Source organism: Topomyia yanbarensis, chromosome 3 (assembly GCF_030247195.1).
Source record: "Topomyia yanbarensis strain Yona2022 chromosome 3, ASM3024719v1, whole genome shotgun sequence".
Classification (NCBI taxonomy): Eukaryota; Metazoa; Arthropoda; class Insecta; order Diptera; family Culicidae; genus Topomyia; species Topomyia yanbarensis.
Window position 1 is genome coordinate 144,148,045 of NC_080672.1, and position 20,188 is coordinate 144,168,232.

Consider the following 20,188-nt stretch of genomic DNA (forward strand, 5'->3'; position numbering starts at 1 on the left):
ACTGTATTAGAATGTTCAAAATGTGTTTTTTGCATCCGAGAAATTCGGTAGACGAAGATCTTAATTCAGTGTTGTAAGTCTCGAAGAGTTCGCCAATATTAACGTTTTTCAGAAACCTAACCTTGATTGTACATATTATTAAAATAATACCTCCAAGTGATCTCAAGCCACTCCTGTATACGGTCCTAGTTTGCAGCCAAGAAAATGTTCAATGTTGTTACGGTGCAACCACCGGGGAACGTTACTGCTCTTTACCGCAACATAGAAGGGTGGTTTGAAGTTTAGATGTGTTAACTGCTATTGATGGTTGAAGAATCGGAATTTTATTGCATGTTGCTGTTGGAAGCATAATTCTAATGTGGCAACAAGTTTATCCGAAATGTACAGCTTATTATTGCGCATTAATATTAATGAAAGACACGGCCATGACAAAAAATAATGAAATGGAAGAATACAAGGACCACCCTGCTTGTATCATTTATTACAACTCGTATATCTGGGAAAAGGAGTGAAAAATAACTGGTGTCATCTGTTACGAAACAAAGCTTAGAGTCAATAGCTACTGCTCTGCACACGACAGTTTACCCAATAGATTACGACTTGTACACGTGCATGGTAATAAAACAGAAATATGCATTGTTTTTAGCGTATGTGCTATTGCGGTTTTGAAGCCATAATAAAAAGATGATCCCTGAGGATTAGAATAAAAAGAATTTCCGTCGCTCTGCTATTATATTCCACCTGTACTCGTTCCGACTACCATGCGATCTACATGTGATCTATGCAAAATAAGACAACGGCTGAACGAATGAAAAATTCCTCTTACTTGGACTTACCGTATTTAGGAATGCGAGCTAAATTCCGACTAATAAAAAGATTTTTAACACTTTTACTGCTAAATGTGCCAATCCAGCTGTCATATTGCATCACTTTAACGGTTAACTCCATTAAACCCGTCATAGTAACGGTACCCTCCATCTCACTTGACGCTGGACATGGTATCTTGAATTAAAATTAGCAGCACCTGTGTGATTCCGTTTTTGCTGACAGAAATAACTCACATTCCTCGTTATATTTCCTTCACCCGAAACTAGTGCAAGAAGCGCGATATTTTAGTTTATAATTAAAACATTTTTCCTTACTGGCCGACAAACTTACCTGTAAAGGATTTTCCTCCCGCTCGATCTGATTCCAAAATTGTCACACCCAAGCGGAATCATTTTTCTTTAAAAATAAAATAAGTGGGAGTGAGCCGGTTTGCTCCGGTTTTTCGAAGCGATATTTACGTGCAACCAATTATGGGCAGGAATGGAAGCATCCCGTTCGACAAGTGATGCATTGACTTCTAAGTAGAGTTGAATCACTTTTTCAGTATTCGCATAATAGAAAGTGTGACCCAAAGTGTCAAGTAATTAGAGAAAATGCTGGTGGTTCATGCGGCTCCATATTCCATCGTTCTTCCATCTGCATCCCCTCCGTAGACCATTTGCAACATCTGTCTTTAGAAAAACTAAGGACACGTTGGTTCTTCGGTAGGATAGCTCACATCTCGTGGCCTTAGAGGGCATCTATTCTAATAATCGTTTTGTAGATGGTCCACTTCGTGCGGGAGCTGACTTTGTACGACCGAAGATGAGACACATTCCAACCTCCATCCAATCCTCCAGCAAACTTTCCTCCTCCCAAGACTTCGAAATCATTACCAACGGTGTTATAATTCCTCAACCGTCCAATATACAGGTAGACCCAGTGCTGGGAATTTAACATCGGCAGCGTGCGTCTCCAGGCTCATTCTTGCGCTACTCGCTTCGCAATATAGATGTTAGTTATAATACTGCTTCTAACTAGCAATCACCTCATACTCGTTCATGATTTCCATTAGCGTCATGTCGACTTATGGCACGAGTAGTGTGAAACTAACTGTCATTACTTCTATAAAAGCCTAGCTACTTCAACGGATGATTTTAGATCGATTTTACATGACACAACATATTACTTCCAATAAAGAATGTTAGGTCACTAAGGAAAACAAAGTTGTTTTACATTTCTCCAAAGAGATTATCGGAAAATCCTACACAAAATTCAACTACTTTCATCATCCAGCTAGACTTGACCGATTTTGTTCAAATTTGGAATACACATGTCAGGTTGGACTTGCAATCGGCTCAGAGATTGGGCAATGGGGATATTTTTTAACTTTGGCTTCGATGATTCATTGAGGAAACGATTAAAATGTCAAATAAAGGGCGAACACGAAATTATTGCGACACATTCAACAGGGCATAACTTTTTTACCATTGGGTAAAAATCAACCAAATTTTGCACACTTTCTCATTGATGTGTATTGTTTACATGCTGTCAAACTCGAAGTTGTGTTTTTCGATTCAACGAAAATGGAGGTGAACCAACGCGAGTCGAGAGAACAAATTCTTTCCAAACACCTGGAATTTCCTGACCTGTCGCACCTGCAGTTGGGAAAAATGTTGAACATTCACCATTCAACCGTCTCCAGAGTGTTGAAGCGGTTCCAGGAGCGGTTGACGTTGGACCACGGCAAAGGAGCTGGAAGAAAACCCGGACCGGAGAACAAAAAAAAACGGAGGGAAAGGTGAAGCGGATGATTAAAGCAAATCCCAACGTATCAAGCCGTGATTTGTCTAAAAAGATCGGCATGTCGCATAGCTACGTCCAGAATGCAAAGAAGAGAGCTGGACTACATACATACAAGGTACAGAACTTCCCAAACCGCGATGAGCGGCAACAATCGACGGCTAAAACTAAACGGGCACAGAAGCTCTACGAGAAGATGCTGACAAAATATGGCTGCTGTGTGATGGACGACGAAACGTATATAAAAGCCGATATTAAGCAAAATCCGGGGTTGGAGTTTTTCACCGAAAAGAGCAAGTTCTATGTGTACGACAAATTTAAGAAGAAGAAAATGTCGAAGTTCGCCTCCAAATATCTCATTTGGCAGGCCATCTGCTCTTGCGGACTGAGGAGTGAGCCTTTCGTGACAAAGGGCACAGTAAATGGCGAGATCTACAAATCTGAGTGCCTCGAGAAGCGCCTTTTGCCGATCTTGCAGCAGCACGACGAAGCTCCGCTATTTTGGCCAGATTTGGCATCATGCCACTATTCTAAAAGTGTCCTGGAGTGGTATGAGACCAATTCTGTCCATTTTGTTCCAAAGGACATGAATCCGCCAAACTATTCGGAGCTGCGCCCGGTGGAGCAGTATTGGGCAATGATGAAGCGGGAACTTCGGAAGAGCAAGAAGACAGTCAAAGACGAGAAGGACATGTTAAGAAAATGGAAAAAAAACTGAGAAACTGGTACCGGATGACACTGTAAAGACTTTGATGGAGGGCATCAAGCGAAAATGCGCGCAATTTTACACTTAAGGCTCCATAGATTAACTTTCCTTTGGTTTTTGAAGTAAATATATGTATAAAACTACCCTAAAATTTTGGTTTGATTTTAAACATTATAAGAAAATTGGCATGACATTTTCGGTGTCGCAATAATTTCGTGTTCGCCCTTTATGGGATTCGATAACGCATTCTACAGTTTTATGAAAAGGCAAGGTCGACTACTGAAGGTTTCACAGAAAATGCGACACATACGGGAATGCATTTTAATTTTTTCTGTCGTATATTTGGGGCCATTTCCGGTAGCAACACTGCTAGCGATAATATTTCCAACTTGATACAAAATTCCACCCCTTGGTTAATGCTACTAATAAATCTATTCAGAGACGTGGAGGAAGAATGGTAGTCAACCGGATACAAGGGATCAAGGTACTCAGAAGACACCGCAGTTATTTAGTCTCCTGATGGCAAATAATCACTATTAAAAGTGTTTTGTTTTGTAAACAAACCCGCCGTGACTCATTTCCTGATGACAAATATTTTCACTTTCATTCAATATTCTTTTAGCGCCCATTCACATTCGTTACTTGTATCACAAAGCGTTTACGAGCGCCTGCCTTTGCCGATAAAGGTCGGCTACAAAAAAAACGCAAAAAAATGCGCGTGTGAACAAAGTTATTTGTTTAGCGAGGAAGAGGATAACAAATATCAAGTATTTTAAGATTTCATCGTGGTGCATGAGTTAGGTGTTAAAAAAATTACTAAACGAACATTTTGGGATAAAGATAGATGTGATGGATGTCATTTGTATCTTGTACAACAATATTCGAAAACAATCCACAAATTGCGGCGATATTCTTAGAACGATTATGTAATTCAGGGATCATATCGTGTGTGAAACGGAGCTCGAGATGATTATTTGTTTGGTTTCTAAGATAAAATCTCTGCCACTATTCGAGTTATGACAGTGTTATCGAAGTATGGAGTTACTTCGCTTTGATCGTAAGAAGTTGAGTAAAGGGGTTATATATGTTGAGATGATAAAAGATAAAAGATTTGTATAAATGTAGTAAGCCATCTTTTCATTGAATACTTGTTATACGTCTTGCGTAGTACAATAAAAATTTGAAAAAAATTTCGGCAATCCCAGTCACCGCAACGACTCGTTTCTTTGTAATTTCATTGTTAAGCTTTTTCTGTAATCGACTTGTGGGTGCTTAAAAGATTCTAGTCTAAAAATAATCTTTGAATCCTTATTCCCAAAGTTTCATTGGAAAACTGAGAAAACAACAAAATTTATCATTGCGATTGTTCAATTAATTTCTCTTAAGATATTACACAATTGATTCTTTGACCGCTTTCTTTATCTCTTTTTATTCCGCCTCAATTTAATAGTTAATACAACATAATGTCAACTCAAGCGCAGTGTCGTCGTTTTTACAAATGAAATAGATGTAATTAAAATAATTAAAATAAACGTCAGAACGAAAATAGATAATTGAAAACATAGTAGGAATTGTAGAACTTGCTGAGATGCATAGTTTCGATAATAATAATGGTGATGTTTGCTATATACTTTTTTAAAAGAAAGAACGAAAATACTAAATTTACATTAACTTTAAACTAATTTAATTTTCAAAGAATGCCAAATGCACTTAGCTGAAAGCTAATAGTACATTTTTCTCTGTAAAATTGTCAGATTTCCAGTGAAAATATAAAAGAAAGATGGTCCTTTTTTCAAGTAGTGCTAATCAATGTGAAAATAAGGTAAAAGTATCTAGAATCAATAGCACAAACACATAGGAACAAGGAGAGACGAAGAGACTTTCCAATGAAACTAAAAGATTGAAAAGATAAGACGTACTTTTTGAGTTGGAGGTATTTACATACAAGTTTTTTACAAAAAAAAAAATAATAGCTCTGTAACGGTTAAGATTTGATGGTAAGTGTGGAATGATTTTACACCGAACTATCATCCTCTGTTCTCTTACCCCTCGAGAGCTGGTAAATCATAAACCAAATACCCTGTATATGTTTCGGATCATTTATTTTTATCATTTTCTATACTGCCCATAAAAGCATAAGATACCCATATGTATTTTTATCGAAAATGAGTTATCTGTTGGATTGTATTATGTATCACCACGGAATCACAATGCACAAATAAGTTTACCAGGTTTGTTCAGAAAATACCAAAAACATACCAAAACGTGGGTCCCATCCATATGGCTCAATAAAAATGTAAATCTTGAACAGCGTTTTTCTTGGCTTGCTGCTTTTCAATATGGGACTAATGCATTTATGGGCAGTATAACCAAGAGTAGTCACTCGGAAACGACACATTCTGGTTCCGACAGCATAAATCATTAAGTGACTTTACACGTAGGACAAGTTAAAAGGTTAAATCGCCGTGAAACTCTAAGCTTGCTCATATGACCCTATTCCACGCTTTTCTAAAACTTTCTTCCTTCATCTCCTTGCTCTTTCTTGAGTACTATGGCTCTTAATATTGAATATTCCACACCTTCCAGTCCCTTTCTAATTAAATGTCATTACAATATAAAAATAATTGAGATTTAACACTTCAAAAACATAATTTTGAGGAATGGTGTTCTACAGGCAAACATTGGATTCATTCAATGTGGCCCTTGACTCCACCTGATGAGACTAGCGCTAATATGACCTCTGGACTTATACGGGAATATGCTCGTCATTTTTCGCATTGCAAGCAAATTTTCATTTTGCAGGTAATCACTGCAAATATTCTAACTTCGTCGTATTCTGCAGCAAATGAAACGAAGACCTTTACTGACAACAGAGATGCTAGTATCATCACAGAAAAGTGCCCAGAAAATGACAATAAAACCAAACTTCCATCGCTCCCATACTTGTTTTCGTCACATAAATACTGCAATTAACAGCACATACCACAGTTGAGGTACCGAATGACAATGTATTATACGTGGAAAAATTGCACCAACGGTCAGCAATAAAAATCAAAACTAATTTGTTTTATTACCACCACGCCGGTTCTACCTGTCAGCATTTTTCCCTATTGGCAATCATCGGTCAGAGTTACTTCAAATTGGAGTTCTATCAGGATCAAAAATACGGACACGCGACCTTGAACAATTTTCCCACAATCTATCATATGTTTTGCAGATTCGTGATTGTCATTGCCATCTGCCGCGGCGCCAATCGTTGCCGTGAGAACATTCTAACCGCTGCAGTTCCAAAAATAGACACTGCCCCTTTCTCAGCGCAAATGGACGAGCATTCCATGGCAATAAATGCAGCTGAACGCGTTGCTGTTTGCTTTTGTGCTACACCCAGGAGGTGAGTGCATTTTTCAGCGACTCGTTAAAATGTCAATGGTAAAAGTTGGCCCCGAGTTGGGTGCATCTCGACACGACGAAGAACTTATTTCAGGGACAGGCGCGCGTGCGCTCTTGTACGCATTCTGTTCCCCGTCGGAGGGCAGCGATAATATACGTAATGCAAATCGGGAAAATTTCTATCTCACTTACCTCTATACTTTGGAACGAACTGTTGGATATCGCTAGGAATGTTTTGGTAGAACTCTAGTTCACGTTGATTCAATGGTTTAATGACGGTGCTCTGGTTCAACAGCAACAGGCGAGTATGGCCGCCGACCTGTAAACGAGATAGCGAGAAATAATAGTGTAAGAAAATGTATTACTCAATATGCACATGTACTCATATTTTGGGTTAGACTTTTCGGTTGAAGCTGCGAATATTTTTGGAACTATTTACTATCGCAACAACGAATATCGGTTTGCCTCATACAAATAAATGCATCACAAAAATTTGGAGCGACAACAAGAATGTTTGTTTCAAAACTAATTTTATACTGAAAACACTTGTTCGCAAGTTCGTTAATTGGACAGCATACAGACGATACAAACTGCACAAAAAGAGATACAACCCATATATCTGAATAATGATTGCAAATCCACATAAAAACTGAATTAGATCTCATTATTCGTTTGGTAATTATCACATATATCTGAAATTGTTTTACAAGGGATGTCGAAAATCCCTTATCAAATTCGCTACAGAACCCAATATTTTCTTCGATTTTAAACATTTTTTGTTGAATATGGTATTTCAGGGATAATTTACCAATCTAGAGGATCGATGATCATTAAGTTTAGCATGTGTCGACACACTAAGGCTTTTTCGTGTGTGAGGCATTTGATATGACGACTAATATGTTTGTGTTAGTTAGTTTCCATGTACATATGTAAATATCGAAACGATAGCAATATACGAAGCTGCAATCTGGCCTTTATCTCAAGTTATCTGGACATGGAGCTTTAGTATACAAACCTGAATTTGGTTCATGACCTTTAATTCAGACACGTGAATCTTAACAATAGATCCTGCTTTCCGTACGAGATGGAAAAAATTATTCAGGCCTCAGGTGGTAGCCACTACCTCGATATTGAAGTCCCTGGAATATTAATAGAAAAGTGATCTGAGCTTACCACTGCACGATACCCCAACCACGACTGCATTTATTTCGCATAATATATTTCTCGGATTGAGTTTATTCCGTAAAAGTCCGAGTACTAACCGAAATACAAATAAATGGTTAGCTATGAAGACATTCAAACGTAATTCGAATAATTAATTTATTTCCTAACCCACATTTCACAAGAGCAATTCCATCCAGACACGTCACAGAAAATCCACAACTATGCACGTGGTTATGTTCTGCTGGTTTTTGTATTTTTTTCCGAAAGAACAGACAATTTTTAGTCATAAGTAGTTTTCAATAAGGCCGTTTGTTACTACTCCGCTATTGTTCAGGACCAATTGGGATTACAAAATAATTGAAAACAACATGCTTGTGGATAATATGTAATTCTACGTTGTGCAATCTGTATTGATCATGGTTTGTTGATAAATACTGACGCATTTCACGTCCGAAAGTAGCTCTTCTAAGTTAGGAAATAATTTGAATCTGATACATGGTGCTGCTAGAGACCACGGAGTTTTCTGCAACTCTACATGTAGCACGGCAAGTGTAAAATTAATAGTTAACATTTCAATCTCGTTAACATGTAATAATCACGCTGGGCTGCCTCAAATTACTAAGATTCGTTGTTAGTTTTTTTGAACGCGAAAATCTTCGATTTACCAACTATAAATCTTGAAAAATGGCTATGGGAAGGGGTTATTTATATTTTATATTGAGCCGAATATTATTCAAATGATGAGTAAATTTTATTTTCGAAGTAACCTAAATGGGGCAATAAAATAAAATGGAAATCTCGCAACGATTGATTATTCTTCGAGAGTAGGGACTTCTGGACGTACCCGATTCATGATCGCGTGAACATGAGCGTTTGTAGGTTGAGACCGCGTTTGTAAATTTATAAGTACTAAAACGTTCACTTAGTCGCTGGCGGGTTATCTTGCGAGATTTCGGGCGTTGGTGTGCGGTGCTGATCGCGAATGACGTGTGGCCATTCGCGTGTATTCCTTGAAGATCGCGCGCGGCTTAGACTGAAGGTACAGATTTCCGGGCGTCACCGATTCATTATCGTGTGAACATGGGCGTTTGTGGGTTCCCGCTTGAGACCGCGGGGAAAATTCACAATTCTAATAACTAAGAATATCCATGCTTCTTTTCCCAAATATTGGGACCTATTGTGAACAGCGCCCCTGAACAGAGCACTGTATCATAAAGAATAACAATGTATTTGCTGCAACATTCGCATCAATTTCTCATCCTTGAACATGATTTACCATACAAACAACTTATTTTGATTGGTTACAGTACAAACAGAAAAATAGATTCCTTTTGTCATGCCTGACGACTTTTTTCTGTGAAAACATTTTGCAATTCTCACTACAAAAGATCTCAGTCTACATTTTTGATTTGATGTTTCTAGTTGACTTTTAAATGCCAATGACATAAAAGAGATGGTCAAGACACGAACTGTTCGCTTTGGAACACAAGAACAGTTCCCTTTCTGAATGTAGCGTATAATTAATTGCCAAGTCATGCCAGTTATTGATGAGACTAAATCGAAGCGCAGATGACTTACTAAAGAATAAAAGAGATTACACTATTCGACAAAAACACCGATTGGAGTGTGCTGAGACTGCACATTACTTTTTCGGAAAGTGGAAGGAAAATTGTGAAAATGACGTTTTCCGTTTGTCCGTTGTTTCCATTAAGATCAGATTTTAAGATTTTTTCCACCATCAATTATACAAATAAATTTATTTTTTACACTACTACAGTGTGCTTTTGTCGTTAATTTTTCAATGTAAGTTCTTTAATGTAAACGTCGTTATTTTAGGGCTATCATTGCAATGTTATTAGTAAATAATTGCGTTGTATAAACATTTCTCGATATTTTGAGCAAGACCTCTGCTCGTGACACGCTGGTCTCACATGTCAGTCGCCATATGTCAATATGCGACATTACAATATTATTATTGTTTATTGTTAGGCTTTAATTCCGACGGTCATTCGCCTAAGTGACATTATAATAGTCATAGTAGGTTTCGATCTATAACTCAATGTAGCACGTGAGCTTCGCGTTTTATCCCCTGCACAGACAACAGTAACTCAGGTTCAAATATGCGGTTTTGGATAAAGAACAGAGACGCATATGAGATTAAAGAAGGAATAAACACATTTTACTGAGTGAATCATTTCAAAACAAAAAATCATACGTTCGAGAAACTGATAAGCGGATTTGTTATCGTTTTGCAAAAATAATGCTCGGAATACAAGTGCAACGAAGTTCAAACAGATAAAAATAACAAGGTTGACCTATAACAGGTGCCTTGTTCGTTCAAGAGAATAATATTGTGCTCATCGATGTGTAATCGGCGTGTCGCCTCATCAGTACAGTTAGCTGGTAAAATCGCTTACAACTGACTACGCATTACCTAGGTAATAATCCCCCAGGTCTGGAAAATACTTCCGCGTCGATCCTGTGCTAGTCTGTTCCAATTGTGCTTCGAAATGTTGAAACGTTGATTCCTTTGTTTAACACCCGGACAGTTCGATTAGCGCAAAGGGTTGTTGTTCGATATCAAATAAGCAGCATTCTAAAAATGACAAACTCACCTGATTATTGAGAGGGTACAGAGCGATTTCATCCTCGTCACTTTCGGTGTCGTGTTGCGGCTGCTGCTGTTGGTGAAGCTGATGGTGGTGGCAATGGTGATGATGATTGTGATTTGGGTGATTCGGATGGAAGTTCAGATGCAGTTCCTGCGAGCAGCAGTTACTGACAGCACCACTGTTACAAAGATTGCTATTATGGCGGTTGTGCACGTGACAATTATTACTAGCTACACTCCCGGTCGTGTAATGGCGATTGTTGGGTTGCTGCGTTTCTTTCAAATACGGCGAAAGTTCGTTGGCGCTTTTCGTTAAGCCGAAATTGCTGATGAGCGCTGACGATTCGTGTCCGTGTTGCTGCTGTTGATGCAATTGAAGATGCTGCAGCGACTGCTGCTGGTGCAGATGATCGACTGCAACTGATGTATATTCTGCATTTTGAAGCTGTGGGCTACCAACGTTGTACAGGAAATTGTTCTGTTTCTGTAGCACACTATTGGAGACATGCTGAGTTGTAGTGCGTTCAGTATCTCCCATGCCCCAATGTCCCAGAAAATATACCATACCCTTGTGGCGAAACTAGAACGCTGCACCGGCTGGAAGTGCACTCAATGTCAGGCGGATGAGCTACGATTACCCCCGGTGGAAAATGAAACGTTGTTGTACTGACTAGGGGTTGTTCGGCCTGCGGAGCCACTTTAACGAATTTTTCTAAGCACTTGAATACGAAATGTCCCGTCGGTCCCGGCGTTTGGCGGCAACGGAGGAGGCTGGCGGTGACGTACGGTGTACACAACGAGTTACTCACGACTGATGATTCTGGAAATAAACGAAAAAATATTGAATTAGAGTCTACTTTCTACAACGTAGTATATGTTTGAAGATTTGTTGTTTCCTGGCATGGTGTGAGTTACAGTTTGTACTCGTGCCAGTAGCGGGAAAATCAGAAACAGTAGAAAGACTCTGACGAAATTCGGTCATCACATCAAGCCCGCATATGGTGACGAATCAGCGGGGATCAACTGATGCGATGTTATGACGAGGGCAAAACAAGTTCAACGTCGTTCTATCGCAGTGCGCAATGTGATGACGGCTGTTCAGGGTTTTTTTTATTAGTCCAGCTCTGAGCTAGATTAATGATAATCTACAAGTAGGAATTGATTTAGATCATTTGCAGCAAATGGCAAAACGAATTAAAGTGGCGGACATGTGTCAGAATATTCTACATCAACTGCGTTCGAGTGGTGGAACTAATCGAAAAAGTAGCGATCCAGAAACATCAACAAATAACTCTAGTTGAAATTAGAGGACCTACAAAAATTTTCTCGTTGAAAATTTTCAAGCATTCAGTACTATTTGATTGCTACCATTATCACTTTCTCTGCTTTTGGAATGATCGTGGTGAAGAAAAGGTTCTATCGTCTGCCATTTTTCCCTCCTATTTTTAAATATTTATGTAAATGAAAAATACAACATGTGTAGTGAAGTTGTTAAACTAACATTACAGATTGGAACCATCCGTCCCAAGCAGGGAAGGTCCGAGTTCATCAGTGGACATTTTCAGCAGTGTACCGAGTAATGAAAACGTTCAGACTGCATCAAACTAGCTTGAGAGAATATTTATTAGGCAGGAGCACAACAATGAAACCAATTTTTTCACTCTTTCTCAACGACTGAAAGATTTTTTTATGGGCCATGTTTTATATTTTTTAAATAATAGGGAAATTATGCTATATTCCCGACAGTTTTTACTATAGTTTTTAGTTCCCAAATTATAAATTAATTAATAATTTTTAGTCAGTCATTGAAAAATGTCCTGTCGCAGCGTTGGTGTGAGGTATATATCCAGACTAAACAAACACATATCCTCTGCTTTTTTGTGGTACTATGGTGAAGCCGCATAACTCTAATTACGAGTAAGTCTGAGCTTACTTTGACATAATTTTTTTTGAGATACCATAATGGGTAGTTAGAGTAAATCCTAGAAACTCTATTGTACCTTCAAACACTAACTGTGTGTTTACATACTGTTGGTGTTGATTTGGTGTTGGTGACACTGTGTGGTGCGATTTGTATGCGAATGGCGTCTTGGACCCATTTTCTATTGGAGCCAACATCAGTGTCACAGTTGAGCGATATTGGGATGTGCTAGATGGCTGGTTGTTCCCACATATTGCTCCAACACATTTGAAACCCCTTCAGCATCAACAAACTGGGGCCATCAGGTCATACGGCCGTTGCAAATATCGAAAAAGGGTGATGACTGGTTTCACAAACCGCAAACAACTGATTAGCCAGAGGCCATAATTGATGGAGCTATTTACGAAATTCCTCCAGTCGTTTTTGAAAAAAGTTACTAAACGAAATCTATTTCAGCAGGAAACAAAACTAAACGAGTGAAAATAAAAACAACGCTTTTGGAGTTGAAGGTATTTTAAGACACAAATCCAGTAGCACGTGCAGAGGATTTTTTTCGTCACATATTTATGTGCAGAGGTACTTTTCGTTAAGTAGTATGTGCAGAATTGATTTTGTCGTCAAGTATGTACGTGCAGATATTTTTTTATGAAATATGATCCTTTACATCCTCTACAAGGTTTTTAATAATAGCTCAAACGCCCGCTTGTGAAACAAGTTTTTATTTTACACGTAACTGTTGATTGGATTATCGCACTTTTATTGGTAAAGCGCTGTTGTAAAGTTTTATACAATATCTAAATAGAAAATGAAAAGAAAATATACTAATTTTTTACCGACGGGAATAGATATTGTTCGGAACAGAATAATTGTTACACATTTTCAAAAATTTTTGAACATGAGGACTATAAAACAATATCATTCTTAATTTCTTATTTATTATTGCAAATTCTGTAATTCATTGAACTGGGATCAATACATACCAACCAAAATTCTGTATACGCCTCCGTGAACTGTATTTATGTTCTTGGATTTTAATTTGAATTAAAGTATTATTTCAATTCAGCACATCTAGTTTCAAAAACTTTAAATAATTTTACGATACTGAATCTCACCCGATAAATATTATCGGTACACCTAGCCGTTGTTTGGTTGATCTGCAAGATCTAATACTGATATCACAATAGGAACAATAAACTTTCTTTTCTAGTACATCAAACTTGTGGCATGGCTTGCTTACTTTTACAATTAAATTTACTGGGTGAATATTTTTGGTCTCTGAAGTGTGGTAATGATTTGAGCGACCGAAAATAAAAGTCGCAAGGATAGAACATGCTTTGCAAAACCCGTTTCAAACATCTTAATATATATAAATCGGAAATAAACTTTAAGCATAAAAATCGGACAGAAATTCGTCAGCATAAGAATCGCTTAAAAAGTTTTCGTCTATAAAACTCGGCAAGGATGAACCTCCAGTATAAAAATCGTTTTAAAATAAATAAATCGCTCGTAGGAGCATCCGTATATCTTGATGTTCAAGATTAAAAGTCGGCTAACAAAAACTTTGTAAGAATTGGATATAGTTCTTTAGGTTTTTTTATCCGACTCCTACAAAGAAATGTTCCAGTCCGATTTTTATGCTTGAAGTTTATATCCGGTTTTTATATTATAATATATTTGAAACGGGTTTTACGAAGCAGGTTCTGTCCTTGCGACTTTTATTTTCGGTCGCTCATTTAAAGGTGTCGCATTCGAGGGCAATCACATTTGCAATACGATATACACTGCCTATAATCGCAAGTCAATCCCTTGTAGATAGAGAATCCTATAAAATATGGGACTGACTTGAGATTATGGGCACTACAGTGAAGACTTGTTTTTATCAATCCTTTGATGTATTTTAGGTTGACATTGACAAAATCGGGATATATTTTTTCTGTTTATTAAATCGTTAATCTTTTTAAATATTTTTCTTTGGTCCCTAGATATCGCCACATAACCCTTTCTGATTATTTAGTATAAATTCCCTCTGGAAGAAGACCACAGCGTAATATTTACTTTTTTGCATCCTTGAGATAAGAAAAATGTGCTCAAGAAACGATTTACTCATATTTGACTTGGTTCGTCGGCTAGAGCCCTTCAAACAGATTTTCATGTAAGCCTTCATCCGCACAAAAAAGTGACACAATCGGGGGTAGACAAAATCGGGAGCTAATAAATCGGGTCCTCACTGTATCAAAATATAATGCATTTCCGTCCAACGAAGTGAATTAGTGAATGGCGTTTGTTGGACGAGCTTTTCAAAGTTGATTGAAAAATGAAAATGAAATGCATTTTTTCACATTAGATACAAATTTGTAGTGATCTGTAGTATCCATACATTAGTACAGTGATCTGCACATAGCGCGACATACAGCCCATATTGCTTGTAAACTTAGAGACTGATCAATAGTACACGTCCAAAAACTTTTAACAAATTCCCCTCATCGTTGAAAAAGATCCATGAAATGAAAGGTAATTTTTCGGAACTGTCTTTTGGCAACCACGACAAAGCTAAGGCAGCGGTTCCACTAACAATTTTCAAACGGTTGTCGATCAGACCGACACATGTTTATGGTCGGAGCGACCGCTTCGATGGCTATTATTCGATTATCTTTCATTTCGAATCTTGTACACTGTGCAGAAAAAATATGTTCTCACTACATCTCCCCACCACAAACAAGGGCTCCACCATCCATTTGGCATGTTGGATATACACATTATTCGTCCGCTTCATATATCTGGGTTTCTTTCTTCCCTGGTTGCACATCATATGATGCGGTCTTTAGTCGGATGTAGGTACACGACACGACGTCTCACATGGTTAAGTCGTACGCCAATTCATGACGGTTGCAGAAGCTTGTGATTCTCTAATATGTATCAGACTTCAATTTTGACCTCCGGCCAATTCAATTGCACACTAAACTGCATCAACGAGTTTTTCATTTTACATAAAGCCAGACATATTAGTGCTCAGTAGTTTTCCACTAGTTCTTCAACGTCCCACCGAAACAGACATATGCACAACGGAGCGAAAACACACTCACTCTGAAAACTATCGAAAATTCCCAGCACACTAATCATTCGCGTGATTCACAACGGTTCTTCGACGGCACTCCGTATATAGTTCAATTTCACTTCACTAGTAGAGTGCAATATCACTTTACTATGCAAACTAGCGACCAGACTGTGGTCCAGATTGTTTCCTCCTTGGGAGACTGCTTGCTGGTGACTGAACACAAGCGATCGACGTTCCTCCCGATAAAGTGTGGAGGATTCTCACTAGAATAGCAAGTGATACAGTGTTGCCAGATATTTGAGGTTTGCCTTCATGCTCCACGCAAAAAAAATTGATTTGAAGTATTTTATTACAATCGATTGAAACAACCTTGTCCACGTAAAATGCATTTTTAATACGTTTAATTATTTAATACGTTTAATTATTTAAGAAATAACCATAAAAAATTCTTCACTGAAAGGAATAGAATATAATTAATTCGTCTGACAAAGAGTTTCGTTTTCTTTTACTATACTCACAAAAGTATCATTTCGAATTTCGATAGAACGCGTATCTTACGAAACCTGAAACCCTGACATGTACTTATAATCTGGAAATTTTCAACTTCCAATCCAATATAGTGTCTTCTTCTTGCTCCACCGTATTTGCGTCCAGGTAAGGGGGTGAAGGTGGGCAAAGTCGCGTGAATAAAACAAATGTTTTTGCGAATTTATTTTGGAAATTTGTGTGAAGCAAATTGATCAAAACCTTTGTACATTATAATGTATCATTTCAATAACATTCTGGAATTTTCCTGTGCAAAAATATCGACAAGCGACTCGGTGACGAAGATTTTTGTAGAACACTTCTAAAAAAACGATTTGATTCCCTTTGCGACGCGATTTTTTCATTGTTAATGCTGATATTTTTTATATAGGTTTTCAGGGTAGTTGATTCTGATTCTGACGTCGAAAAGGTAAAATTCAAAATGGCGGATCCAATGGCAACTGTGCTTAGCTAATTTCCTTTTTTATGTTGGCCTAAAACGTCTTACAAGGGGATTTTCGGGGTCGCTGATTCTGATTCTAACGTCGAAGATGTAAAATTCATAATGGCGGATCCAGTATGGCGACTGTGTGACCCAAAAAGCTCCGGTGAATCGAGTTTCTGACTGTAACAAAATTGTAATCAGCGACCCAAAAACTCGCAAATCGAGTTTTATACTCATTGTAACAAAATTCGCAAATTTCGTAAAAAATGGCTGCCATTTTGTAGCCGCCATTTTGAATTTTCAAATTCTGTTATCAGAATCGTAATCAGCGACCTCAAAAACCACATAATCTATTATTTATGCTAGTTGAGAAATTATTCCTGCCTCTCAGAACCTTTTATAGACCAACATAATAATAAACCCCATTTTTGAACATTTTTGTAATTTTTTTTTTTTAAAAAATTACTTACGAAAAATTCTGCAAAAAATCTATTATTTAGTTCAGTGTTTGAGATACTTGCACCAAATTTTTTAAATCTTTAGGACTTTTAGTTCAGACACAGCCACACTTATCGTAAAAAACAAGATTTTCGAGTTTTAATTGATAATAACTAATAAGTAAATAACAAATTCACATATTTTTTGTGCTGCTTGTACTTCTTGCATCCCTAAGAGTTGATTAAAACAAGAATTTGTCTTTAGATGTCAACGCTAACTAGAAATCCAATAAAAACTTAGGAGAAGTAGGTGGGACGTATACGTCCCACTGCCTCACAAAGGGTTGACCGATTTATTTTAAACCTTGCATACACATTCTATGTATAAAATACCTAACCCCTACGTCGAGTTTTGGAGATAATTTTCCAATCAAGGGGGTGTCAAGAACACTGACACAAATGTGCAGAATCCGTTGTTTACTGTTATAAATTTCTATCTCACCTCGATCAGATCGGAAGTTTAGAATCGCTCCGCTTGTTGACAGCATACGAACTAATTCTGCATACTACACTTTGTTATTTAAACACTAAAATCTAGTCGTTCCCCAAGTATGAAGTGAACTGAGTGTTCCGTAGCAGGTAGAAAGGCGCTTTGTGATTGACTTTTAATAAACTCGCATTATACCTACAATGTGCGACGTGGTCGGAGGCAAGTATATATTAATGGTGATAAAATCGAAGAACGTTTACACGACCTAGTAAAGCGCACTAGATCAGACCACATTAAAAGCTTCAAGCCGATAAGCAGCCTTACGACGTAGCCGCCTTTTGCGTGGTACGGGGTGTATATCGATTTTGTGAGCGAGTGCGACGAGGAGAGTAGTACTAGTAGTTGTAACACGTAGAAATTTAAATTTAAAAATAAATTTTTTGCTACGGTATCAAAAATGATACAATGTTTTCCATCTTCAGGCGAAATAAATCAAGGAAATATCTACCCCACTCTAGTTAGGAATGTCTATCATCAGGTATCAGAATATATTGGCTCAATTTGCACGTTACCCATGTTATTTGGAGCTTTAGCTCTCTGTAGAAAGGTTGATCATATGTATTGGGAGCCAACAATCCGGATACGCAATTGCATTACTGCAGGGCAGTTACATATCCTATGAGGTTCCGTAATCGAATTCACAAAGATCACACGAATATTACTCAGCACTTTAAATAGCCCATGTGATAATTGAATTATCAATGTCCAGTTAGCGCCCTCACTAGAATACTGCAATTGTACTTGAAAAATACAACAAATTCTTTGACATTTTCGGACTCACATCCGACAGAAAAGTTTTTGCTTGAATGCAAGATTGCAAGCTACGCCAATGAGGTAGATAGCACTTGAAATACTAAGTTCTCCGATTTGAGTTCGATATGCAATTACTAAATTTGATCTCGAATCTGTTGAACTAAGTGCTTTTAGGGTAGTCTGACTGCCGGAGCAAAAATAAATTCTTTTACTGTTAATTCCCTGTTAAAGTGCCAATTGTACGCTGCACATAACCGTGAAAATATTTGCTTGGTATACGGTACAGTATCTAGCAAATGAGATTGGTTTAATCTCATTTCCCGACAACAGACACCAGCATGGCCCTCTAACGGACAAAAAGTGTAACAAGCTAGGTATTCTTCAAGTTGTCACTCCTTTAAGATTATGCAAAAGCCAGTGCTTCTTGTTTCAAAAACGCATATGCTCAAGAGTGCCTTTAGAGCAGTAGCATGTGTTGTCGTGAACTTATACGAAACAAATCTTACAATCGCCATTTGATTAACACGGTTGTCACAAGTGTACGAAAAAATTCCAAGAATCAGAACTACCTGAATAGAACTAAGGAGCAATAAATATTGCATAGTAATAGGCGTTTGGTTCCCTAGCCAAAAAAATCACATTTCTCGTCAGTAAACTAGAGCTTCTGTCTTTGCTTCCCGAGACATCCCATCCCTCGGGATTAGCCAGTTATGCGTTCACATATGTCGTGTGGCTGTTTAGAATTGGTGTCCAACCTGTGCTAACTTGGGTTCTAATTGAGATACATAGTCTAGCTAAGCTCAAATTTGTGCTAGTTACTGACGAGATGAATTCGAAACACAAAACTCCAAATTAATTTTTTGTGGTAAGGTGTAATATCTATCCGGATACTAAAAGCTTTTTTTTATTCGTCCATCGAAAAACTTATCATTCATGGAATAGATTGAAACGCTCGAAAACCCAATATCGCCTACAACTTCAACGAAACAAAATGCAATGCTACATAAACACATTAAAGAGAATGTATTTCACATTACTTAAAAAGCGCCATACGACAAATAGATGCGGAGAAAAAAACACTCCGCCAACTTACCTCTACGATCCTACCATTGTATATATATCGTTGCTCCTGTGGCATTTTTTGAAATAACATGTACTTGTTTTGCACAAGTCATGAGATAATAAGGTATAGTTTTCTGTATGTAGTTTTTACACGGCAGCCAAAACAAAAAACATTGATCGGTTTGTACACCCACAAGTTAACACTTGAAATCTACCCCCATAATATTGGCAGCACTGCCTGTGCATTCTCATCCAAAAACCGTAGTTTTTCTCTGCCTCTCTCTCTCTCTCTCTCTCTCTCTCTCCCGTAACAATTTGTTTAATGGCAATTAAATAGCCGTGGTACGCGCGTGTTTCTTTGCCAGTCACAATCAACGAGTGTGCCGCCGTGTGTAGCAGTTCGTTTTTAACCTACACCTCTTTCTGTTACGAGTTACTCACGTATACAAGTGAGAACTGTGGGCTATTGTTATTACGGGGTGGAAAGGCAAATATTGATCATTTTATGGGTGCAATTATTATTCTGTAAATAAAAGTCACTTTGATCAGTGACTAGCGGCAGACTGCATACATCTGATCAGGTGATGATGGAAAGTTTTAAATTAGAAACTATCTATGATGGAAATCGTGTTCGTTCCGTGTGCCACATTCATACTAACATGGCCGTTGATAGACAGAACACGTTACTTATAATGTGCCATATGCTTCATGAGTAATGACTACCGTGACAATCTTGTGGCGTACTTATACTAAAACAACCTATCAGTTCAACTAAAATTTAATACTTCTCGTTAGCGTTTAAGAAACCTATATTGCGAGAACTGATTAGGTCTATCCCACAGTCTATCGCTCAGCTTCTCCTGCCAGCTGTGCGTAAAAAATACAATCATCGTACGAACAAAGTACAGTTAAGACAGCTGAGCTGAGAGCAATGTTCGGATGAAATACTACGACTCCCT

General features: G+C 37.9%; 1 protein-coding gene across 3 annotated transcripts in view; it reads right to left on the reverse strand.

The window, feature by feature from the left end:
* Nucleotides 1-20,188, reverse strand: part of LOC131688575 (uncharacterized) — a 114,223-nt gene that overhangs the window by 31,322 nt on the left and 62,713 nt on the right. The window contains exons 1-4 of one of the 3 annotated variants that reach the window (XM_058972924.1): nucleotides 15,486-15,681; nucleotides 11,049-11,301; nucleotides 10,486-10,975; nucleotides 6,899-7,025 (exon numbers count right to left, since the gene is read on the reverse strand). In XM_058972924.1, coding sequence (XP_058828907.1) covers nucleotides 6,899-7,025; nucleotides 10,486-10,975; nucleotides 11,049-11,301; nucleotides 15,486-15,522 — 907 coding nt within the window. In that variant the 5' untranslated portion in view covers nucleotides 15,523-15,681. Of the gene's footprint in view, nucleotides 1-6,898; nucleotides 7,026-10,485; nucleotides 11,302-15,485; nucleotides 15,682-20,188 lie in introns of those variants that run through there. The other 2 variants (XM_058972923.1, XM_058972925.1) reach the window with 2 other exon arrangements.